This window comes from Lipophrys pholis, assembly GCF_963383615.2.
Source record: "Lipophrys pholis genome assembly, chromosome: 2".
Classification (NCBI taxonomy): domain Eukaryota; kingdom Metazoa; phylum Chordata; class Actinopteri; order Blenniiformes; family Blenniidae; genus Lipophrys; species Lipophrys pholis.
The window spans coordinates 6952336-6978092 of record NC_137636.1 but is presented as its reverse complement, the minus strand read 5'-3'; the positions used below and the strand labels follow the sequence as shown (position 1 = coordinate 6978092).

Genomic DNA, 25757 nt, shown 5'->3' with positions numbered 1-25757 from the left:
CACACACCCCTGGGGTCGACCTACACACTGCCAGGTCCCTTTGGGGAGCAAATCAGTCTTTAGGAGTAGCCCGGGCCTTCTGCCTTCTGTCCACCCCCCAATGCTCCACGCCTATCATTCCCCTCTCCCACCATCTATCGTTCCATCTCCTAACATCAATACATTCATCTGTCTATTCCCACTATCAGTCCAAACATACTCTCACACTCTGAGGCCTTTGTCTTTCACCCATCTGCTTCACTTTTATTACTGCTATCCTTGTAATTGTGTCACTGACTACTTAATCATTTTTCCTCCCACGACTGCAAACTGTGATTATTTCAAGAATTCATGCTTTCCAATGATATTCAAATAAAACAATTGCTTTATCTAATACTGTGCAATTAAATTGCCAATGCATATATTGATGGGCTTCTTTGATAGCAATATCTTATTAAAAAAAAAAAAAAAAACATCACTGTATGCAACATTCTCATTATTGGAAGTGGGGGAAAAAATCATAAATTACTCTTTCATTAATCTTACGAAGTGATAGAAAATTAAGTCTGAATTGCTACAAATTACTACAATAGTGGTCATGCACCAACAGTCATCAAAACCTAAAGAAATGGCGTAACAAAGCCATTACACCGCCAATAAAAGCACCGATTCACTGGGGGGGGGGGGGGGGGGGGGGGGGGAAGGGCCAATCAATGGGTCCACCAATCACACACAGGCACCATGGGATCCATATATCTATTCATCCAATGTGACACTCAAGACCTGCATCTGGCGAACCTTAGACGCATTGATCTATCCATCTTCTCCCACGTAGCATCTCATGCTGATTCAGTCCCCACAGGATAAAGGGCCAGCACACAGAAGTAACCCAAGAAAAAAGACACTGAGTGTCCAAATTAAAGTGTCATATACGAGAAGGAAAGAGCTAAATATCACATAGACCAAAAACCGGAGTCTATCAGTTTGGAAAACAACCTTGTTGAGTTTGGACAGAGCTGTAGGAAGTGTGAGGACAAACAAAGGTTCTGTCAAATGAAGAGGAAGGATATTGAGGCGCGGTGACTACAAATAAAAAAGGAGGAAGAGGGTGGGATGAGTGAGGGGCGAGCGTGGACAAAGACATGCAAGGAGCACCCAGCCAGGATCAGGCAGATCAGCAGTGCAAACTTGTGTTTCCTTAGTGAGCATTGAGATGCAGATCCTACTTTCGCAGCTCATAATGGGGGCTGTCAGCAGTGTGTACACTTGTGGATGACGACGCTCATGTGGAAGAGCTTCTCACACATCTGCTAACCCGTTCTTTTAATGGGGTGTAAACGAGTCTCCTTTGTCCGGCCTTGCAGACCTGGTTGCACCAACTAGTCACATCCAACAGCGACTTCAATTTCACATGCATACAGGAAATGCTCTCCCCGAGGTTGAGATTTACATACAACATGAAGAATCCCAATGAATAAACCCAGAGATGGAAAGAGAGATTCAAATTTGTGCTCTATTGTTAAATTGTTTGAATTGTAGTCAATCACAAGAAAAGTCGATTAGTTTAGTTCTATTTGATGTTTGATATCATTTTCTATGTTAAATTAATAAAATTTTGGGCTTCAAAACTACACATGAAAACATTTTAATTGAAATTGTGGCGACACAATGAGGCCTATGATTTTAGAAGTTGATTAGATGTTGTATATTGTACTCATCTATGATTAAAGTCCATCCGTAAAATCACACCATGACATTTGACATTTAAGGCAATATACCTTCATTAAAAGCCTGAACATTTTGAAAACTTTTAAGAAAAGCAATGGGAATTACAACATTATTCCATCTTTAACTATAATGCTAAATGCAGTGAAATGTATTTTCCCTCCATTTATAGCATTTTGTGTCCACCAGAATATATCTAATCACATTTACTGTTGTGGTAAATCTTTAATGCTAGTGCTCCTTTGTCATTGAGGCCCCGTTTGCATGCCAACGAATACGAGTGTATGCGCAAAACTTTCTTCACTTTTGGGGGGTCCGCTGACACGACACCAGTGTGCTGATGCACTGTATTCACGAAGTTTTTAATCCGGCTCCCAAGGTGGAAAGATTCTTTCACTGTGGCTATTCCCACCTGCAGAAACTGCCGGAGGCTAAGAGCTCTCTAAATGCACATGTGGATCCCCCGCCCCCCCCGCGCTCATCCAGTTGTAAACAAACATGGCGGCCGCGTCGTGATATTACCCGCGGTCCGTATTCTAGTTTTATCGTCCAGATCAGTTGTTTAATAGTTGAGACTCACCCCTGATAGCGTCCGATGCGTCATCAGTCCATGCGGATGTCGGGTGCTCTCCATTTTCTTCATGTTCATTATGTATTGTTCTCTGCACACGTCTGTGTAGTTTCATTACGAAATCAAGCAACAGCGCCCTCCTGTGGCCCGGCATACTAACTACATCGTTGTCTCTGTGTCCGCTGCTGTAGCGTTAACACACTCCTTTTTTTTAACGGATTAGGTGTTGTCACGTGAAACGTTGTCGTGTAAACAGGGCCTAAGATCGCTAAATTTCGCTGGTGCATGACCAGCATTCAAGCTCAGGTCTCAGTTTTGTGTTATGTCTTAAAAAACATTTCATTTCCTAGAAAATTAATTAGAAACAGTAGTTACTTTTACAGAAAATGTGCCATAAGCCTTTTACATTTTTTCACTTTGTATCATGCAAAACCAGTGTCCTATACTTTTTTTTTCTCAAAGAGAATAAACACAAGATCTGACTAGATCTGACCATAGACTGAGTTTTTTGTTCAAACTTGTTCACGAAACATCGCTGAAACAACAGCATGTGTGTAAGTCCACAAATTCAAAAACATTTTCCAGCAAAATCAGTTTGCCCGAGTAAGAATTTAAAAAATTAGGATTTAAAGTAGTATGTGACACCTGATTGGAACCTCCAACAGGATTTGAACCACAGGCCCTATGTTTAACACCCCTGCCAAAGAGAATTAATGCATTCAGTACACTGTGCACTGTTCTTTAACTTAATATATGCATGTGGCAAATGTGTTTTGACACCAAAGCTTAACTTTAAGAGAAACTGGAGTTTGCAAAGTAATTTGGCACAAACTTTTGCTTGAAAGTGATTAATAGTAGCCTCACTTTTCATGGAGAAAAATCTGCAGCATGATGCTGAGCTGAAGTCGAAGATTTGTGCTAAATCTCTTCTTTAAACCCAAACATGTCCAAAGCTGTGTTTTTTTTTTTTACTAAGCAGTGGACTCGCTGAAATGATTTTTTTTTTTAACTCAGCGCTCTTGCTGACTTGGTGTTGGGGGATGGGGGGGTCTAACAGAGAGGGGGGGGGGGCGGTGGCAATACGGGGTCACACAGGAGGAGATGTGGGAGGGAGAGAGCGGGGGTTGCGTTTTCTTTCTCTTCGGGGTTTAGGAAAGAAAGGGAGGAAGCCAGAGCACAGCAGAGGAGCCCAAACCAACTGAGGAGAGATGGCCGGTGGGGGAGGGACTGAAGCGAGAGCGCAGCTTATTGGTAGGCTGCGGTCCTCTCACTGGATGGATTGACTTAGCACGGGTCGAATTACACCATTTGCCGTAGCTTTAGTTTGTTTTTCTCGCAGCCAGGAGAAGTTGATTCACTACGACTCGCAAATTGTTATTATTATTATTTTTTTTATTCCTGGGATTTACACCAACGCAAACGGATACAAAATAATCCATTCCGATGAGGTGAGTCCTTTGCAGCTGCGTTGGATATACTTTGTTGTGCAGTGAAAGTCGAGGGGAGAAAGACAGAAAGAAAGAAAGAGAGAAAAAAAAAAAACTAGAGAGAAGTCTTTACTGGGAAACACAATATTTCTTCTGACCACGTCGCTATGCCGCTCTGCAAAACTGATGGTTGCGGGACAGAAATAGTTCAGGTTGGGACTATTTTTACTCGCACTTCGTGCCCCGTCTCCATTCATTCCTCATAGAGCTGACAAAATGAATCTATCCCCGGTTTTGGAAGCGTGTTGCAAAGCGAAGCAATAGAGGGGAAACCATAAAATAAAACTGTTTACTGTGCGTTTTCCTTGCAGGAAAGTCGCCTTCCTATTCAGACTGCAGTCATCTTTATTAGTGCAAGCTCTCTGGCATCATACAAAGTTATATGATCGGTGTTTTAAGGAAAAAGAAGAAAAAAAAACAAGTGCAATTAGAGTGGAGTTGTGCGTAAATGTAATTGTTGTGTTGGATGTGCGCTGCAGCGCGTTTCCTGCACGCGCGTTTTAAATCAGTTGATCACACGTGAAGTCAGAGAGCGTGGTGGCGAGGATAGCGCATCGTTAATGTTTATGTCTTTTCCCTCTGGTTTCCAAAGTTAATCGTAGTGGAAGGGGGTGGGAGAGAGAGAGAGAGAGAAGAGGGGGGAGGCTGGTGTAGCGGTGTACGGAGGGAGGGGGCTGCGTGGTCGTGGCAGAGCTTTTGAAGATCACTCATCAGAGCGCAGGGGCCCGGGGACGGAGACGCAGGCACAGCTGAACGCTCACCGTGCGGCGGCGAGCGGAGCGCAAATCTGTGCGCAACTGGATCAAATAAGAAAAGAGAGAAAAGTGGTGTCCGGATGGAGCTCAGAATAACAGGAATATTACGTGCTGGGTGTTTGCTCGCAAATGGATTACCAAAGGAATACGATATTCAGTCGGACTGCCCCATTCACGTGTGATTTCGGATACTTGAGGTAGGTGTCCTCGGTAAATTTTAATTATGGATAAAGTGGAGACTTTCCTTTTTCTTTTCTTTTTGTCCTCTTCATATACAGTGTTGTAGTATTAATGTGGACCTTGGACCTGATAGAGGACACACATCGCGCTTCTTTTCTCGACTTTGTGAACAAAATATATGCAAAAGAGTCGCGTATTTCAAAATACTCTGCTGAAAACCTTCAAACAGGCACGACTAAACTGGGAGAGTTAAAGCCTATTATACAGAAAAAAAAGTGTCTATATTGTTTTAGTTGAAATCATCATAGCTCATCTGTCTTATTGTTGTGAGTCACCTCACACGTTTCAAGGCACAAATGAAGGTATTTTCTTGTTTTTGTACCCATGCTCACACCGCCTTGGAATAAAGATAACCTTATTTGACAGGCAAACACACGGAGGTTGTTAAACAATAAAACATGATTGGCACATTGCCAGAAAGTCTGTGTTCGCTCATTATTTAGTGCATTTAACCTATTTCCATCATTATATTGGGTATTCTGACATTAGATAGTAGATAGATGAAGCGCTGGTAACCTTTTTTTTTTTTGGAGGCAGAGCGGAATGGAAGCCCAGCCCTGTGCGCTTGCATTAAGTGCTGTGGAGGCAGTTAAAACGCAGCCCCATCACTGTTGTCACTCCACCGCTGTCCCCCGCGCCTTTGTTGTCTTTTGTATGAGTCCTACATGTGGACTAAAGGGCTCTGAAAAGATTTACCACGGACAAAACTTGAATGCCTTTATGCCCCCTCTGTCCGCACAAAGCAAGCATTAGATCCCGGGCTGCTGCGTGGATTGTGTGCGCAAAACGGGAGCGGAAGGCACACATGCAACACTTGGAGGGAGGAAAAAAAAAATAAAGAAGCGAATGAAGACACTGAAAAAAAAAGAAGCATCTGATGGTTCATGTGTTTCCTCGAGAAGTTTTACAGGTATGAAGGTTGGGGTAGTTTTTGGAGCTCAAAAGAAAGTGATAGTATAAAAAGAAAATAGGCAGGATAAGAATTTTTAAATGTTTCTTTAAAGTGGTCATTAGAAATTGTGATTTTGTGTGCAATATTTATTTATTTTTGGTCAGGTAAACTTAATAATTTCGTTTTGTAGCCAAAATGTTAGTGTTCTGCTCACACAGCAGGGAAGCCTAAAGTATAAAGGAAGATGTGCCCGTTTCCCCGAAAATCCAGAACGTTTGAACTCGCAGACATCAGAGAGTTTATTTCTACCTCTGAAATTACAAATTAAATATTGGCAGGAGCGCCACACTTACAGCCTGGTCAAACATCAGAACCAGCTTTGGGTTTGTTGACAGCACAGCTGGCTGGCGTGTCTCACTTCGCCTCAGTGGCCACAGGGTCAGAACTCGGTGACCAGAACGACCACCGTTAACCTCCGCCACAGCCGGCTGTAACCCCAGAACAACCACCATTAAACCATACAGTGATCAGTATTAACCTTGTGTAACCTTATGGGTCCCCTAAACTGCTCCTCACAAATCATACTGTTTAGTACTTAATAACCTGAGTTTTAAAAGTTTGACGCTGTGTGCACCATTTGGATTCGGCGTGTTTATGTAGTTTCCTTTGTTCCTGACAGAAGTCCCTTTTGGGATCCCCCCAAAAAAACAGCTCTTCTAAAGATGGGTCCACTGACCGGGGGTGGGGCTCCATTGTGTGGAGTTGCCCAAAGCCCCTTTTGTTTCTTGATCACACCTGCAACTCAGGCCCCATTGTGCTCCACCACAGCAAAACTACCGCTGAGAACAGCCTCTCTCCTGTTTCACTCCTCCTCTTGCCAAGGTAGAGAAGAAATAGAGCGAAGCACCGTTTAGGGTGGTGCAGTCGCCTCTTGCCAAATCTCTGAAGCAACAAGTCCAACCAAGCCCCTCTGAGATGATCCTTAGGTAAATAGCACGCGATTGGGGGTAGTGGTTATTACTGAAGTGGGAAAAAGCATAGCAATCATTTCCGGGCCTGTGTGGCAGCAGCTCTAATCATTTTGCTGGCTCGCTCTCCTGTGTGGCTAAATCTTGATTATAGGACACATCCAGGACTGGATCCAGGTTGGACAGACTGTCACGCAGTCTTTCTTAAACAACAAGACGCACACGCATTAAGTTCGAGGATTGAAATGCCTGAAACTGAACGCCTGGGCTATCTGATTCCCTGTGCTGTTTGGTTTACAGCTCAGTGTGGTGCAAGATGACAAGTTTAGCTGCCTCAAGCAGGAACAGCCATTGTTCTGCTGGGATTACATCCACCCATCGCATTCACACACACTTTACCAAACCTCACGCACCACTGTTGTTTGCCATCCTTTTATTATCCCCAATTCCTCCCGATAGGACCTCCCCACAAAAACACATCCACTCAGTCCTGCAGTGGAGGAGACTGTATGGCTTACATATGCCAGTGAAAGCACAGCTAAGAGGAGTATATGTGTTAATCTGTCATTTTAAGCTGGAAACACTAAAGCTTGAGCTGTAACTATCAGAATTGGGCTAGAGACCCCGACACCCACCATCAGCAGAAATAGCAAGCCACAAGATCCCCCTCCCCCTCTCCCTTCCCCATGTTTAACACCATGGGCCTGAGCCAACAACATCAGCAGGGAAAGTGCGTGGTCGTAGGACATTGAAAAGCCTGTAATAACAGAGGTAGAGTGAGGCAAGACTGAATGGTTCTGGAGTTGCGTGACAAGCCCATCATCTCTAGGCTTGTTGAGGCCCATATGTGTGCGCACACACGCACACACACACACACACACTGGAGGGCATGAACCATAGAGTATAAAAAAAACTATATATATAGTCAATAGAAAACATGCTGGGCTCACGAGAGATTGAGAAGTAATTTTAGATCACTGACCTCTGGATGTCTTGTGTTTCTGTTTTACGTTAAAGTTACTGAGGAAAGCCTCCGCTGCCGCACTGTGGCTATTACCGTGCAAGGAATCATGGGAGATGAGCTTCTGCCTCTCCTTGGAGTGTATTATTTTTTTTCTCTCCAGATTTGTTTAGTGAAGGAGAAGGGCAGAAGAAAAAAAGCGGTGTGAATTTGAGAGCTTTTGAAGAGGTGAGAAACAGCAGGACTGTACATTTTGTCAAGTGAGGAAATTATTTACCTGTGAATTCAGCCAGGTTTGGGATCTGAGCACTGCCTACAGCCTGTATTAAAGCATCATAGGGGTTGATTTATTAACTCCTCTAAATTCTTCTTATTTTACCTGTTGTTTTTATGTTGATACCACATGTCCAGCATGTGGTCTCTATTCCTGGTCCAGGGTAGAACGTCAGTCTATTACGGGTTACCATGGCACAATTGTTGATGCAGGTGCATCTGAGGCAGCCAGTAAAAAAAAAAAAAAAGAAGGAGCTGTGATGCCTTTGAGGAACACTCTTTTCAGAGTGGTGTCATCATTTCTTATTTAGATTAAGTGTTTCTCTATAGATCTGGGAGCTCGTGGGCATAGATCTGTGGGTCTTTTGTGGGCAGAGATTTATTTGTGTGTAGATTAGAATTAGTGATCGGTCCAGCATTATTGATGTTTGCAGTTATAGGAGGAGAAAAACAAGCTCTTAGCCTTCATAATATCTTATTATTTTGTCAAAACATCAAGCCTGTAATTTAACTATTAAGTGGACTAATTGAGATGAAGCGGCGTCTGATCCGGGCCTTCCATTACTGCCATAATGACATTGCTCTTTCAAAGCCCTCAGCATCCCTCTGAACAGCCGTGATTACACACTGTTGATTACTAAAACACGTTGGCATTACCCTAATTCCAGCTCACCACCATTTCCACTCTTTTAAGTGACACATCATCATACTGTAACTCCAGAGACCAAAATTGGATGAGAAGTGCCTGGAAAAAAAAAACACATCATACTTCATATCAGCATGTTGGCAGAAATGTTGTGCATCAAATTTATTTGTGTGTGTGTGTGTGTGTGTGTGTGCGTGTGTAGAACATATACTTACACACAGCTGGCATGCTGTTTTGTATTGTTGTTGTCAGGTAAGCATCTCTCATTGCATAATTTACTGCATGACAGCCAAGTGTGTTATGATTCATTCGTTTCACAGCCATATGTGTTATAGTTTATTTATTGTTTGGAATAAAGGATTTTCAAGCAGTTCAGAATTAGTGCATCAACCAGACTTAAGAGTTACAGCGTACTCATGTGGCCACAGCAATACGGTAAAGTCCATAGATTGCCCCTTCTGGCTGCTGATCTGCCATGTTTCCTGTGTGGATCAATCAAAACACTAATGGCTTGGCAGGCAGGGCTCACAGACAGCACTGGAGCAGGTGTGCTTTGGGGCTAATTGAAAAATGAGTCAATATGGTGTGTGAGTGTTCATGTGCATGCACACCCACACACACTCACCAGCCTTTGCATTACACTATTTGAAAGAGTGATTATGTATGTGCAACCGTGTGTATGTGTGTGCATCCCAGTGTGCTCCGAGCTAATCCATCCCTCTGCCTGTGTGACGTCTCCCAGTAAATTGTTTATATCCGTTCAGGCTTTGCCTGCATGAATAATTTGTTTGCCTTATAAATATTTGAATGTACACCGATCATTAATATGCACAGACACAGCCTGTCTCTAAAGTACTCCTCTACACACTAACGTACACACTAAGCCCCTGCCACTCCCGCAGTTAATCATTCCCAATGTAGTTGTTGGCATATCATGTCTGTCATCACATGCTGCACAAACTATCATCCACAAAAACTTCTACCGCGTCATAACAATTGGATCGCAAAAAGAAAGCCATGATACAACCATGAGTGAATCACTGCACTGCAATAAAGCACAGAGGCCCCGAGGAAAGGCGAGAGGCAATAACAACAAACAGATCGCTGATGGCAGTCCGCTAAGGTCAGAGCAGAGGCCGCGCAAGTGATGGTGATGAAGTTGCAATGTGCTGATTAGTGTTGAGCTGGCCCAGTACAAACCAATCAGAGCACAGATGTACTGAGACAGCAGGCCTGCCACGCTTCTAACAGAGTGGACTTCCGCCGCATCCAACACACACTGAGACACCCCACCGGTCATTTGGCTGACCTTCCCTCAGACAGCAGATGCAGGGAACGGTAGAGGGGAAACGCCAAGCACTGTGTCTGAAAGCTCAGTCATCAATAAAACAGCAACCATATTTCATAGCCGTTAAGTTTGTGTTTTACTTACATAGTAAGCAACAAGCATTTGGTTGTTCCTGTGTTCAAATTGGGCCTACAATAAGAGTATGCAGCAGGACATGACATTTATGACATGTTAAAGCAACAAAAGCTTGTTCTTTTTGTGTGTGTTTCCAGGTAACATCTCCACCAGTGTGAAACAGGAAGTGTCGTCTGTGAGCAGCCATGGGCCAGAGAGCTGTGCTTCTGCTCAGTGAGCTGCTGCTGCTGCTGCTGACAGCTTCACGCACTCTCCTCGCAGTCAGCTTCCCGGAGGACACCGTACCCCTCGATGTCGTTGACGCACACTGTGAGTGCACACGCAAATGAGCTCAGCAGGGATGGGGGGGGGGGGGGGGGGGATTACAGTTGTTGCAATGTCACTGAACAAGCATCAGAAATCCCTAATATATACTTTTTACACACTCCGGTCACTATATTGCTACACACCGAGTTGAGACAAATGCTGGCAGCGTCCTCTCTCGTGTCTGTGTCGGCAGTTCATTACACAGCATGCCATGCTAATAAAATCAATCTGGGATATGGTCAGTCGTAGCCTAAAGTGGATTTCATTTTCATTTCTGTGATGTACTGGTACAACAGAGAGATATGCTGACATAAGCAGCTATTACCTAACAGACACAATGAAACGTAGATCTGATAGTGGACGATATAGAGTATTCCTTTGTATTTGCTGTGCCATTACCCTAATTGCAGGAGGGCTGTTATAAACCACATGCACAGCATATCAATGTGCATATAGTACAGGAGAGTTAAATAGAGCAACGGGGCAGTGTTATTTATCTGTGCAGGAGTGTCTGGTAATTTCCTATTAACAGTGTGTGTGTGTGTGTGTGTGTTGGATGTCTTTGCAGTTTCACGGAGGTACCCTGTGTTCAGAGGCAGGCCCTCTGGCAACGAGTCACAGCATCGTCTCGACTTTCAGCTGATGACCAAGATACAGGACACACTGTTCATTGCTGGCAGGTAAATCCAGCACGGACTATCTCTATCTTTTTTCTTTCCCTTTCACATGTCCCTCCATCCCAACACACTCATTCACTCTTTGGCAGGTAAACAGTGGCATAAGAAGGGAAAAGCTCTTAGTGTTATTAGATCTGTGGCCTTTAGGCCTGCATCTGATGTATATAGTGCCGGTATTGATCCTAGAAAGACGTCTATCATCCTGACTTGCATGCTGTCAGGGAATTCTTGGCATCTTTACATGTCTTTTTGATATTTACGGGCACTGGGATTAATCCGGCAGCAGAGCGCTAATATTGTTATAGGAAATCACTTTGACATATTCAGTGTAAAACTCCCTCCTCTGGAGATCCTGTAATCAGCAACACATTTATACATATGTGTTGTCAGGTGGATCTTACTCCTGCACAATGTGTCCGTTTGTATTTCCTTTTTTTTTTTTTTTTTTTAATCGAATGACGAAATCAGATTGTGTCCTGCTAGAACCAGCTCATATAAATACCTCATCATGAATGATTCACTCTAGTGACAAGTATAGTTGAGAAAACTGCACATAATAGCAAATCAATAAATCAGGAAACAGTGCAAATGAGCTGAGAACCATGCATCACAATGCATCTACTGATGGAAAAAAAATGTTTTTGCCAGCCGTGTGAATGTTAAGACGATGGATTCCTAGTTGTGCTGTATCAATGAGTTGCATGTATGGTTTTTGTTTGTCCACAGAGATCAGGTGTACCTTGTCAGTCTGAGAGAGTCCTACAGGAATGAGATCATTCCTTACAGGGTAAGATTCTTGCCACAAGCTGCTCCCTCTATCCACAAACAGTAAAAGGGCTCCATAGAAAATACAAGCCCGTTCATCACAAACTAGACAGGTTGTAAAACGATAGAGTGGAAGAAGGGGGCAACTGTCTATGTGTGTGTGTGTGTCTGTGTATTTTTCTGTCATGCAAGTGTCTAAGAGCATTTTCTTTTACAGAAGCTAACCTGGCGATCAGGACAAGATGACAGAGAAATGTGTGCTGTCAAAGGAAAACACAGAGTACGTATAAACACGTCATTGGCCACATAGCTTTATTTTCCTTGTTTTCTGCTTCTTTAAAAAAAAAAATTTAAAAACTCACACGCTGTCTGTTGTTTGGCAGGACGAGTGCCACAACTTCATCAAAGTGCTTGTACCCAGAAATGATGACCTGGTGTTTATCTGCGGTACCAATGGCTTCAACCCCATGTGCAGATACTACAGGGTCAGTATTGGATTATACCATGTAGATAGTACTTTGAGTAGCACACCCTTTGTTTCATTTTCCTTTATAAATACATTTGACTAAAGTCATATGACCAATTTACATTTTTGCTGGTTCTTTAGTGTGTGTTCATTTTTTAATTGTATCTCCTGACAACCCTCCATTAATGTGTGGGTGATTGCTTTGTTCCTCTACAGCTGGATAACCTCGAGTTTGATGGGGAAGAGATCAATGGGCTGGCACGGTGCCCATTTGACTCCAAGCAAACCAACGTTGCCCTTTTTGCTGGTATGGGTCAAACACACACCATCCCACACATGCAGATAGTCCTGCTGAAGAAAAAGTAATGTGTTCCTACTTATGCTCTCATTATCACCTCTGTCTCTTTGCCACTGTGAAACTGTGCCTGCAGCGATAACAACTCAGCCAATTAAGCTTTATAAGAGAGGAGAAACAACAAAGAATTGAAGAGCAGTGTATTCCAGCTTTTTTAGACAATGTTTCTGCTTTCTTTTCAGAGGGGAAACTGTATTCTGCAACTGTAGCTGACTTCCAGGCCAGTGATTCTGTCATCTATCGCAGTATGGGTGATGGATCAGCCTTGAGAACCATCAAATATGACTCTAAATGGCTGAAAGGTACGTGAATGCCTCTTCATCACTATGAATCTTTATGCCTCTCTCTTGTTACTTTCCTGGAGATGCATGTGTCTACCTGCCAGCCAACTAAATGCGCACAGTGTTTTGGTATGGTATACGTATGCACGGAGCTGTCAGCGCTGTTTTTGGAGTGATAGAGAGCTCTCCTGCCTTGCCAAGCTCCATGGGGATATGGCCTGTTCTCTCCCAGGCAATCTAGGTCACTCCCAGTCATATACAGCCTTGTACAAATCCCTGAAATATTCAACATGCACAGTGGTGGTGACGGTGCAGAAATACACTTCAACTCTTTGCCTCTGTCTCTCCTTCAGAACCTCATTTCCTGCACGCAGCAGAGTATGGGAATTATGTGTACTTTTTCTACAGAGAGATTGCAGTGGAGCACAGCAATCTGGGAAAGGTAAGACAGCACACCTGCCGATTTGTAAAGCATTACATAGTCCACACAGATCCAGTATGCAGGCCTCCTTCCAAAAAAAAATCCTCACACCTCCCTCAGCGCGTGTGTTCCTGCCACAAATGGGCCCAGTGGTAATGGGGCCCATTCAGGCGATGACACAACATCACATTTGAATGCACAAGAAATTTCCACCACCAGTGTTTCAGAGGAATGTTAGACTAATGTAAAACCATTACACAGTCAGGGGATTTGCCTCGCAGAGATTGCACGCTTTGTGTCTGCCTTTTCCTGTGACACACACACACACACACACACATGCAGAGGGCATTAGGATGGTCCGTGTTTGAAGCCAACTTCAGATTTGACCATGCCTCATCCTGAGCTGTCTGGCCATGCCACAGGAAGCCGGCATCCTCCATCAGCCACCAGCTAATAAATATTTCAACCATACTAATGCTGGGGTGACACCTGGCCTCTGATGGAGGTTTGCACTGGTTAATTATTTAAACTGCCTAAGCCAGCTGCTTCACGTACTTCATTTATACGCTAAGCGTTGGTAATATGTGCAATCTAACACACTTTCACATGCTGCTGCATTTAGTCAGTCGTGGCCATTGGATTTTCTGTTTTTAAACATTTGCTCCAGTCGGGGTGAACAATCTCCACGCACTAAGTTAAAGACGAGAGTGTGTGTCTGTTAAGTCATCTGTGCCAAGTTGCTACAGGATGGAGAAATGCATTATTCAACATGTTGAAGTGTTTTTAGTGACATCCACTGAGATGCCTCCTTCTTCAACTTCCTTAAGTCCTCTTTTAAACCCCTGCTCTTTGTAGGTTGTGTATTCCCGGGTGGCTCGAATCTGTAAAAATGACGTGGGAGGGTCACAGCGGGTGCTGGAAAAGCACTGGACATCTTTTGTGAAGGCGAGGCTGAACTGCTCCGTGCCGGGGGAGTCCTTCTTCTACTTCGACGTTCTTCAGTCCATCACTGATATCATCGACATCAATGGGGTTCCCTCAGTGGTGGGAGTGTTCACCACTCAGATGAACAGGTGAGACTCAGCTGCTCTGCGCAGATTTAATATTTATTAATAAACTGTATAGAGTACGGAGCAGTGGTGGTCTATAGGTAAGGGAAGAGGACCTGGTTACGTCTGCTCAGGTCACGTCAGGAACAGCGTCCGGCTTAAAACTTGCGCCAAATCAAACATGCAAATCTGCTGGCGCAATCAAGAGGAAAGCTGCCGAAACACTTTCTGCCTTCAAATGTATGGAGTATAGAGATGTTTGGAGATGCATGGATGTCACAGCCATACCTCCCTCTGTCTGCAGTATCCCAGGGTCAGCAGTTTGTGCCTTCTCCATGGCTGACATAGAGAAAGTCTTCCTGGGCCGATTCAAAGAACAGAAGACTCCAGACTCGGTGTGGACTCCATTTCCAGAGGAGAAATTGCCTAAACCTCGGTATGAATTCCTTCTTTCAGAAATACCCAACTTTTAAACCTTGTCAAACCAAACAAAAAACAATTAAACAACATAGTGCAGTATTTGGAAACATGGCCTTTCATTGATCAGCAGCTGTTTACCACTTTTCTTTGTCCAGGTTAAACACAATGAGATCAAATCTTTTTCAGGAGTATCGGACCAGGTTATTAGCTTTGACCCAGCACACACATTCTCCATCTGCTGATGATTAAATAATTAATCTGGTATAATTAGATGTGTTGCATATTTAAGCTGTGTATAGTCAGCATGTATATTTGTGGCACTGCCCTGTGTCCAAAACACAAAGTCCACAGAACACCTCATTACGCTGGTAAATTATTGATGGAGGATAACTATGCAGATGCATATTTTATGTTTCCTACTGAGGCCTTTTTGTGATCCTAACAAGCATCTGTTCCATATCCCCCACCTTCTCATTTCACTTTTCCATCTATTCCAACACAAGTTATTATCTCTCTCTGGTGTGTGATCATACCGGCTGATCTTTGACCTTTCGCCCCCTTTATTCCAGACCCGGGTGCTGTGCAGGTCATGGTCCAGCTGCGTCCTTTAAGAGCTCTGTGGAGTTCCCGGATGATACCCTGCAGTTCATCAAGTCGCACCCCCTCATGGACACAGCTGTGCCTTCTATTGGGGATGAGCCTTGGTTCACCAGAACACGAGTGAGGTAAATACTTAAGACTTTGTTGTTTTTACAAAGCACTCATATCATTATATTTATGTTAAGATTCCGTTAACATTGATAAAAAGAACAAAAACAATGCCCGTTTGATGAAATTGTAACTCTGTGTTGCTCATAAGTGTAAGGGTGTACCTGTGTCTTTGCCTTTGCTCCCCATGACCATAACTTAGAGAAATTGTGCATAGTAGATGGATGGATTAGCCTTATTCAGCCATTTTCTGTACTGCTGTATCTAAATTAGGGTCACATGAGGTTAGAGCCAATCACAATAGGAGAAGGGAAGAGACACATGGACAGGTTACTGTCCATCACAGCGCAGACAGATGCACATACATTCCCGAGGCCCCTACAGCTACTTATTTAACCACCAATTTTATTGCTATTTCTAGAAGCCAGTGCTACACCTTCTTTATATTTCTGTTATTATTAATATCCAGCAATAAATGAAAGTTTAATAAGACTAGGAATACTTTCAAGGAATTTGACAAGCCAAAGAATAACAACTACACAGTGAAAGAGATGTAGGCATTAAAAAAAACGGTATTTCTGTTTTATATGTGATAATTGTGCTGTGAGTAACACCTGCTTCACTGCTGTGTTCGAAGGTACAGGCTGACAGCTCTGGCAGTGGACAACGAGGCCGGGCCCCACAAGAACTACACAGTGGTGTTCATAGGATCAGAGTCAGGTGTCGTGCTCAAGGTTTTAGCCAAGACCACTTCTGTGTCCCTGAATGACAGCCTGCTACTGGAGGAAATGGACATCTTTAACAGAGCCAAGTAGGGACACATGCACTTTTCACCCATTCTCTGTCTACCCTCGTTACCCTTTTCTCTTCCTCCGGCCCTCTGGCTGAGGAGTCAGCAAATCTTAAAGTGAAGCTTCCTGGCACAGACGGCAGAGTGCATCTGCTTTTTGTGCATGCACAGTTTGAATGTGTGTGCGTTATGTGACTATTTTTAGAAGCGAGCATGCACACTGTCACGTGTCAGAGGTTAAAATCCTGCTAAACTGTGAGAAAAAGCTTTATGCGACTCCTCCACCTAACAAGGGATTTAATCTACTGAGACTGAAATGAGAGACAGACTTATCTGATAGACGTCTGATTAGGTTTCTCCCTTCCCTTTCCAGGTGCCTGTCTAACCATGAGGATGACAAGCGTGTCCTCTCACTGCATGTAGACAAAGACGCGCACAGCCTTTATGTTGCCTTTTCAAGCTGTGTCATCCGTGCTCCCCTGAGTCGCTGTGAAAGGCATTCCTCATGCCACAAGTAAGTGACGTGTTTGTGTAGGAGGCTAAAACGTGCCTCATACAGTTCAGGTGAAGATTTGTGACTTTATTGTTTTGTTTTTCTGGTAAATGTCATAAAGAGAATGATAGCAGTCTATTACTTTATACCTTGTGGTTAATGTTCAGTCAGTCACAAATTATTATAGGTCACTTTCCAGAATCATTAAACCCAGTGTTATAACGGTGCATGTGTGTTTGTTTGTGTGGTACCAGGTCCTGTATTGCATCAAGGGATCCTTATTGTGGCTGGAAGACTCATGGAGCCTGTGAGAGGATACTACCCAGCGTTTTGTGAGTTCAAGCCCAAGCTGTAAACACAAACAAACATATTATGAATTAGAAACTCATATTAACAGACTTGTCTATGAATCTTACATCTGGTAATCTCCTTTTGTTGCTGCATCCAGGACTGGATATGAGCAGGATGTTGAATTTGGAAACACCGGCCATCTTGGAGACTGTCAAGGTATGAAACTCATTTCCATTCCATGCCATCCCATCTATTCTAAGACATATAAACATCTCCACACACACACACACACACACACACACACACACACACACACACACACACACACACACACACACACACACACACACACACACACACACACACACACACACACACACACACACACACACACACACACACACACACACACACACACACACACACACACACACACACACACACACACACACACACACACACACACACACTATGCAAATGAAACACACACTCATCTCCACATACACCATGAGCCTGCACACTTACACCAGTAACCACTCCAGTAACTTGCCCCCTACATTAGTCTATGTGCAGTATTAACACACATCTACATACAGTACATGGCCACCTGTAACTAATGCCGCCTGTGAGGCAGAAACATGGACATGTACAATTCCCGGTCATGCTCAACTGGTGCAAATGAAAGAGGTCCTATGATATCTCAAGGCTGGAAAACTTTATCTTTACTGATTTCACTTTTAAAGCCTTTGTCCCTTCGTCTGTACCAGCTAAACATGATCCAGGCTGAACCTCAGTATTGATCAGAACCAGAGGGCCTCCAGTGAGAAAATGACACAATTTGCGAGTGCTTTATGTCACCATTGTTAAGCCAACTAAACTGCACTCTTGGTGTCTCTTAGGGGTTTTAGTTTTTTATTCTTTTACTTCTGAATTCCCTTATAATGATTTCTTGTCCTTTTAATTCTTTTAGCGTTTTTGGGCACTACTTCAGCGCCAGATTACAAATCATTTGGCGACCCTACCTCTGGTTAGTTTGATCTTTTACTCAAATGGTTTCTTTCCTTGAGTTCAGCATCTCCAACCCTTTGTTTTCACCACTGCTACCACTCATCTTTTCATTACCAAGCATCTCCTTGAATGCTAATCTTGCCAGCTTCATTTTCATTTCCACAAAGTACAGAACCACCAGGCAACGTCGGTGCTTGTTCTCAGCACTGATTCACTTTATTTGTTTTCATTCATCACTTCCTGCTCTGATCCATCCACCTTATTGCATGTCTTCGCTCAACTCTTTGGGATCCTTACTGTTGTGTACCAACTCCTCTTTGAACATCAGTATTCCCTGTTTTCTCTTTCCTGTGAAATTGTCAAGTCGAAATACAACAACGTACTTTCATTGATGTGCAAATGTGAAAACTGAATATGTAACATGTGATCAAGTTTGTTTGTTTTTTTTAAAAATCCCATTTGTACGCTCTGCCTATGCCTACTAACTGGGATGGTAACAGTGTGCTTTACACTCATCTGCACAGTTTGTTAACAGTTTGTTTGTCACCACAGACATGGAGTTTTCATCATCGTCCGTCACTGCCCAGCCCAGTGGGCCCATACTCCCCCCAGTACTCATACCCACTCAGAGCCCCAGCTCTGGGCCTGGTCCAGAGCTCTACGGCTCAGGCTTTGTGCTGCAGGATGACCCAGCCACCTCCCATTCTTTAGACTCTATCCCAGGGGGCCAAGAGGGTAAGGCCCACAGGGAGGCAGCCAGCATGCTGCTTTGATTTGGTCTGATAGCTGCCAGAAACTCTCTTTCTATGCCACTTTAATGAGAATCTACACATAAGGACATATATGCAAACACATTCATGCACACCATGGCAGCTATTCAGGTTTTCCATTACCTAACATGACAGAATTTAATAGTCTCTTTTCATGAATATTTTAGGTTGCTTTTCAAATGTTTTCTTTGATTTAATTAATAATCTCTTAACCTTTTTTTCCTCCTTATAAATTATTTTGTACTTGTTTTGGAATGCATCAACTCACACTCGGCATTCTCTTTTAGTTTCCTTATGATCTTGTTTTCAATTTGTTTTTCTCTGGCAGTATAGATTTTTAACGATAGCGTTAGTGACAGTTTAGCTTGGCTGGTAGATCATTGACTGGACCTGCACTGCCACATCACTGTTGTGGCCGCACGGTGGATGACTAACTCTTTCAATGTCTGTGGTTACTAACAAACCCTCTGTAGAGCAGCAGCTTTCTCAACACCTGGAAAATAAACACCACTTCTCTTCCCTCTCACCAATTTCCTGCTGGCTGATCTTATGTGAAAAGATTGATTTTGCTGTCTACGATAGGAGAGCACTTCTAACCCTTTGGTACTGGATGCATGATTAAAAAAAACAAAAAAACTTCTAGCGGCAACGGTCAAAGCAACACTTCAGGTTCTCTCTCTTCAACTAACATATTGGGTTTCCTAAAGATGGTAAAATGGGTGTGGGTACATAACAGCATCTGCTAATCTCCATATTCCTTCTTCATTTTGGTTTAGATGGGTGGATTATATATATATATATATATATATATATATATATATATATATAATGGGAAACACTTTCGCTGTGGGAGAATGGAGAGGTACGCATCACTGAGCATGTTGGCTCATTTCACCGGAGGTTAACCATTACTTCAATGTTTGTAGGTGTGTGGGACATCCAGGCAGGGGAAACCAACCAGATGGTCCACATGAACATCCTCATCACCTGCGTGTTTGCTGCTTTTCTCATGGGGGCTCTCCTGGCTGGTCTGATTGTTTTCTGCTACCGAGACTCATTCCTCCGGAAACCAAGACATGTCCACAAGGATGCCGAGTCTGCACCATCCTGCTCCGACTCCACCGGAAGCTTTGTCAAACTCAACGGCCTCTTTGACAGCCCAGTGAAGGTACGGCAAGAATAAACAACTTTATTGTATTTCCTGAACAAGATATAGGCATGTGACTTATCATATCCATTTGATTTTATTCACAGGAGTACCAAACCAACATTGACTCTCCCAAGCTGTACACCAATCTCCTGAGCAATGGAAAAGATTTGAATACACCCAATGGTGACACCAAGACCATGATCCTGAGGGATGGCTGTCAACCTCCTGAGCTGGCTGCCCTGCCTACTCCCGAGTCCACCCCTGTGCTTCAGCAGAAAGGCCTACAGCCCATCAAAAACCAGTGGGAGAGGGCTCATGGGAAATCCAGTGGGCCTCGTAAGGAGTCCAACTCATCAGCCAAGAGTCCCCAGTTCCTCCCTTCATCTCCTGCTCCTGCTAACTCCAACGCCCATCATCTTGCGCTGGGACACTCGCACATACCTAGTGCAGTTGTGTTGCCCAATGCAACTCATGACCATCCTAACTTTGACAGTGGAGAGGATACACTACCGCTGCCACAGTCATCTGAAAAGAAGCTTAAGAATCCTGAATCAAAAGGAAGTAGAAAAGACCAAAAGAGGTCTGTTGATGCCAGAAATACCCTAAATGACCTTTTAAAACACCTTAATGACTCTGTGGCCAACCCCAAGGCCATTCTTCAGGAGGGTTCAGGGCCCCGCCCTAGACAGCACCTCACACTGGAGCCCATGGAGGAACTGACTGAATTACCCCCCAAGGTGCCCAGCCGTGAGGCATCCTTGTACTCTCCCTCTTCCTCCCTGCCAAGGCATAGCCCCACCAAGCGGGTTGATGTGCCCATGATGAGCACTCCCACAACGCCAACGGGAAGCCTGAGCATGGGGGGTACCCTGGAGAGGCAAAGAGGGGGGTACCAACTTCACCGGAGTGCTTCTCATAGGCACTCCTTATCCACTGCACCAAATGGGGTAACCATGGGGGTGTCTGTGTCTCGCCAACACAGTATGAACAGAGGGGGTTACATGCCCCCGACACCCCCCTCTAGACTTGACTCTCATGGTGCAGTGATGGCGACAGGATTGCACTCAGCCCACTCACCCTCTGTATCCCGACAGAGCAGCTACAGTGGGCATGGCTCACTCCCCCGAACGGGGCTTAAAAGGACCCCATCGTTAAAGCCAGATGTGCCCCCTAAACCCAATGGGTTTTCACCACAGACTCCACAGATGCGAGTGGTCAATAAGTACAGTTATTAAAAACCACAGACACTTTTGAGCGAGCTCCTGGCCTAGACAGGAGAGCTTTCAAACCCTGAGGGTTGGGGGGTGAGAATGGAATGAGGCCTATTGTGTGTTTGTGTATCAATTTGAGGTGTTTTCCCCCTTCAAATGATATGCACGTTCACTCACATTAGAAAGGGAAAATCACACATATGGCCAAAGATACTCCTTGGGGCTTCTTTGCCTCTTCGACCCCACCTCCCTCCCTTGTCATGGTAGCTATGGGATATGCACGGTGGACAGTGCTGCTCCCAGTTGTGACTGGGCTTGGGTGTTACCCGTTCCCATATTAGGTACGTGGTTTTGGACACCAGCAGGGGCCACTGCGGCGTATGTGCGTGTGGCACCAGGTCAAAACAGTGGAATACTTGAAGAATGGGTCTCATTTGTCACTGCCCTTGAGCACTGTCTTCCCACTAATGTGAACTGAACAGAGATGAGAGGTAGTCCATGCCTATGGAAGAAAAGTGGCAGAGGGCTCGCAAGAGGTAAATCAATAATCATAGTATGTGTGAGTGTGTTGCTAAAGATACATTTGACAGCAAACAGCTGATTCAAACACCAAAAGAAGAGAACAAATGTGAAACAAAAACGGAGGTTCGTTATGTGTTGGTGGACTGAAAAGCAGTTTATGAAAAAACAGCACACAAATTAGGCCTTCACACAAATTAATGGAGAGTGGTGCCACGTGCCAGAGGATGCACCTTAAGACCTATTTAAGACCTGAGTCACTGTCTTTCATTTCAACAATATTTTTTCCTCTCTGGTCTTTGTTGAACCTGCTTGAACCAAGCCTAAACCATACTTTGTTAGTCTGTAATGTTTCTGGAAATTGTGTTAGGGTGAGATACCATTGGTCATGCTCGGTGTAAACTGAAACAAGGACTCTTTAAAGTCACTGGGACATTTTTAGTACAGATGCTGCTATTGGTTTTTGGCGTAGGTGTTTGTCTTTGGTGCATTTTCGTTCTCTGCCAGGCTTGGATATACTCTGATTTGGGTGTACATCTACTCATGTGTGAGAGTATTTGTGTTATTTTGCAGACAGAAGCCAAGAAGTTCAGTTTTATACAACCAAACACACTAAAAAAGTGATACACAGGAAAAAAGCATCTCTCAAAGACTGAATCTTTCCCTAACCTCCACTGCCGGTGTGTAGGAAATTTATTGGTGGCTCAAAAGTTTTCTGTCTTTATGTAGCAATGGTATTAAGAAAAAATGCATACATTTCTCATCGCATTCTTCAACAATTTTTGCAATAAAATGATTTGGTTTTGTAATGTTTTACTGTTATTTTTCTGAATAATCTCACCATATAAGACTAAAGCAACACCAATGGTTGAAGCCCATGTACATGAATACAACATTTCAGGGCTTTTGACTTTATTTAGGCCATTATGTCCCCTTATAATAGTGTTTTCCCTCTTACATTAATCCTGTTTAAAGTATGCTAGACTGAACCCAGAAAAATGCCCAACGTTTATGTCATCTGTCGTGCAGCCTCTTTGCGAGTGGCCAGTGTACAATCATCACAATATGTACCAATGTGTCCAAATTAGTCATGCTGGGAATGACGAGATCCTGTACATACTTAAATACTATAAATATGGAGTATAAATATTTTTAGGCAAGTGAACCTGAATCTGTGCATCGTGTGCCTTATTCACAAAACAAAATACTACAATTCTATAATATTGGTGATGTCAATTGGTCATTTGTATGTTACTGTCTGAAGATATATAAACAATTCTTACTCAAGAAATTTGAAATTCAGCAGGACGTTGGAAAGTTACTACCTTATCCCAACTGGTGATGTGGAACACAAATTGACTGACACGTTTCTCTCAAGGATGCTAATCATACAAAAAGACATTAAAAGCGTATTATTGGAGAATAAATTTGTTTTTCTGTTTTACTGCCGCTGTTGAAACGACTGGTGTTGATCCACCACACAGAGGTGCCATGCAGTGAATGTATTTTCTTGACAGTGGGATGTAGGGTGGTGAGACCAAGCACTGTGGAGCAGTCGGCTCAACACAGCACATCCTGCCCACAGCCAATGTATTAACACAGTATTCACATGAAAAGCCACCCGCTGGCATGGCCGACGGTCATGCAGAATCTGTTTTTCCACGGGATTGCAGTGACAGGAATTGTTTCTATTGGCCAGTAGGGAAGACCGAGGGATCATTTCTCGTAGCAGTTGCTACATTATTTGGGTGACTTCTGCAATCCTATCAGAGTGTCAGTTGCCTGTTCAGCCCAAAGCCACATTTTGTTTACAAGTGATGATTGTATGTAAAGACTTTCTGCCTGTCATCTAAACCAGTGTTTGGGCTCTCTTTTCTACTTGACACATGCACACTGACATCACGAACAAATACACTTCAACATACACTGCTCAACTGCCTTGTACATTGCAATATGAACCAGGTTTTTCTGTTGCAATCTAAATTGAAGCCTTTATATTTCAGTCTGAGCTTGGTGTATGTGCAGATGATCCAGATTTTGTCATGTTTTTCTGATTTAAGTACTGTGCAACATGAGAGGCCAGCTTGTATATATGATCTCCAGAGTATTTGAGCGTGTAGATATGTTGTAAAGTTGTACTGTGAATGTGTAAATAATAATGATGGTCTTTGTTTCATGATATTTTTTGTTGATTTTTTTAACACGGCATGTATAGTTGAAATAAAACATTACTGCACAGACAGTGGTTTTGTGGGTTTTTTCCTTGGGAAGGACAGAGGACTTTGTGTAGAAGAGTCAGCTTGTTATCTCATGTCTGGTGCTTCTGGTGCGCATGAACAGCAGATGAGAGAAGTTTCAATACTGATGTTTATGGCCTCGTCAATATAGCTTAACAATCGAAATATGCATTCAGTATAGACAGCATGACAAGCACAGGGGTAAAATTGTGTGTGCTTTGGCTGGGCTTTGTGAGCTGGCTATCAGAGACACTAAGAGTCTCCAGGATGATTATGACTATTTTTAGAACTGGGTTGTTTTGATGTTAGGGGCCAGCCACACCAGATAGCATGTGGGAACATTTCCAAAGTAGTATGTTACTGTAGACACCGAACATCTGGACTAACTATTGCTTGAGGCATATGATCTAAGCCGCCAATGAGCTGGGGAAGAGCGCACACGCACACACACACACACACACACACACACACACACACACACACACACACTCTCCAGTACTTGCATGCATTTAGATGCGTGCAGTATAAACATCCAGTGCACGATGTTATGCACAGATAAGGCTGTGATAAGACTGAGCGACTACAAAGCTGAAAGAAGTGATGGTTGGGTGCGGGGTAATCACTTTTCATGTATCCAATTTTCTGGTTGAAAAATAATTAAATTGTCCATTATAAATTACCTCTCCTTCGCACATATAATAAGACATGCCTCATGAACATCCTCTAAAGTACAGAACTTTAGATGGACTAATGTGCCTTGCTGTATTTGCACAAATACAAAAACAAGAAGGACACAAATTTGATCAAACATGGCAATAAAATCACACATTTATCTATCTTGTAACTTGAAATTTTGACATTTAACAAAGATTGTACTCAAGAAACAGTTTTCGCCGCGAATATGACATATTGGTGTGATTTTATTTGCTATATTCAGAAAGAACATCCTGGTCAACTAGAAAGTAAGGATTTGTCCAGGAAAACTGTTCTTGCTCCTTATGAGTATAATTATGAAAGCTGAAATGCATTTAATTCATTAAAACAGCATTACTTCACACCCATTGAAGCACTGTGGCAAAGCCGCACGTGTTTCTAATTAAAGTGATCAAAAAACCCTCTAAAAGCTATAGAGAGATCAATAACACACTATTCTAGCACGTCACACTGCACAGCAATGTTGAAGACTGAACTCGAAGTGCAGCGGAGGGTTTTGTAGCACTTCTGCTTCACTGAAAACTGGTGTGCATAGTAACATGCCTATCGAATAACCGAAAGGTTCCCAATTTGGCTATGGAAAATAACTATTAGTACAAGAAAGGAGCTGGGAGCTAGTTGGGGAATTCATATTTTTGAGTCAAGACAAGAAACTGCACCAATGGACAGATATTAAACAAGCAATAGATCAAAAGATGAATGAAATTTTGACCTATTTTGAGTTAATATCTATAGAATTCACTTCAACTAGTTTTACACTAAATCAATGAAATTTGGCTACGTTGTCCTCAGAAAGTGCAGCTTTAACCAATATTATGTCTTGTGTGTATCCACTAATGGACTGTTATATCACATCCAATTTGCTTCTTGGAGCTCTCCAAAATTCCCCGCAGCTCGAGTGGGAAGTCCCAAGTTTGATTGAGGTCAGATACACAGTATTTACTCCACTTGAAAGTCCAAACTTTTCCACTTCATAATTACTCATGAAAACATCACTGATATATATATTTTTCTCCGTCTCTCTCCTACACATTTTCATTGTTTACCTTGATATACACTATATAACTATAATGACCTGAAGAGAGCCCATAAAAACATCACAGACAATGGTTGGACCTTTGAAAACGACTCCTACTTCAACTGCTAACATCCTGTAGAAGGTAACAACCATGGAAGCATTTCCAGTCAATTATGGAGATTAAAAGA

General features: G+C 43.2%; 1 protein-coding gene across 5 annotated transcripts; it reads left to right on the top strand.

Moving 5' to 3' along the window:
* Positions 1-3544: 3544 nt before the first annotated feature.
* Positions 3545-23835, top strand: sema6d (semaphorin 6D). Of its 5 annotated transcripts, none has more exons than XM_080458174.1 (20): positions 3589-3723; positions 10058-10229; positions 10795-10906; positions 11630-11690; positions 11886-11948; positions 12052-12153; positions 12351-12441; positions 12672-12791; positions 13124-13212; positions 14047-14264; positions 14545-14676; positions 15230-15385; positions 16006-16179; positions 16532-16672; positions 16906-16983; positions 17100-17158; positions 17913-17969; positions 18503-18685; positions 19647-19888; positions 19975-23835. In XM_080458174.1, the coding sequence occupies exons 2-20, from the start codon at positions 10106-10108 to the stop codon at positions 21103-21105; spliced, it is 3333 nt and encodes a 1110-aa protein (XP_080314300.1). In that variant the 5' UTR covers positions 3589-3723; positions 10058-10105; the 3' UTR covers positions 21106-23835. The 5 variants fall into 5 exon arrangements, with proteins under 5 accessions (XP_080314302.1, XP_080314300.1, XP_080314299.1 ...); XM_080458173.1 differs by lacking the exon at positions 3589-3723 and adding an exon at positions 4475-4714; XM_080458176.1 differs by lacking the exon at positions 18503-18685 and having other exon boundaries at positions 3545-3723.
* Positions 23836-25757: the final 1922 nt, after the last annotated feature.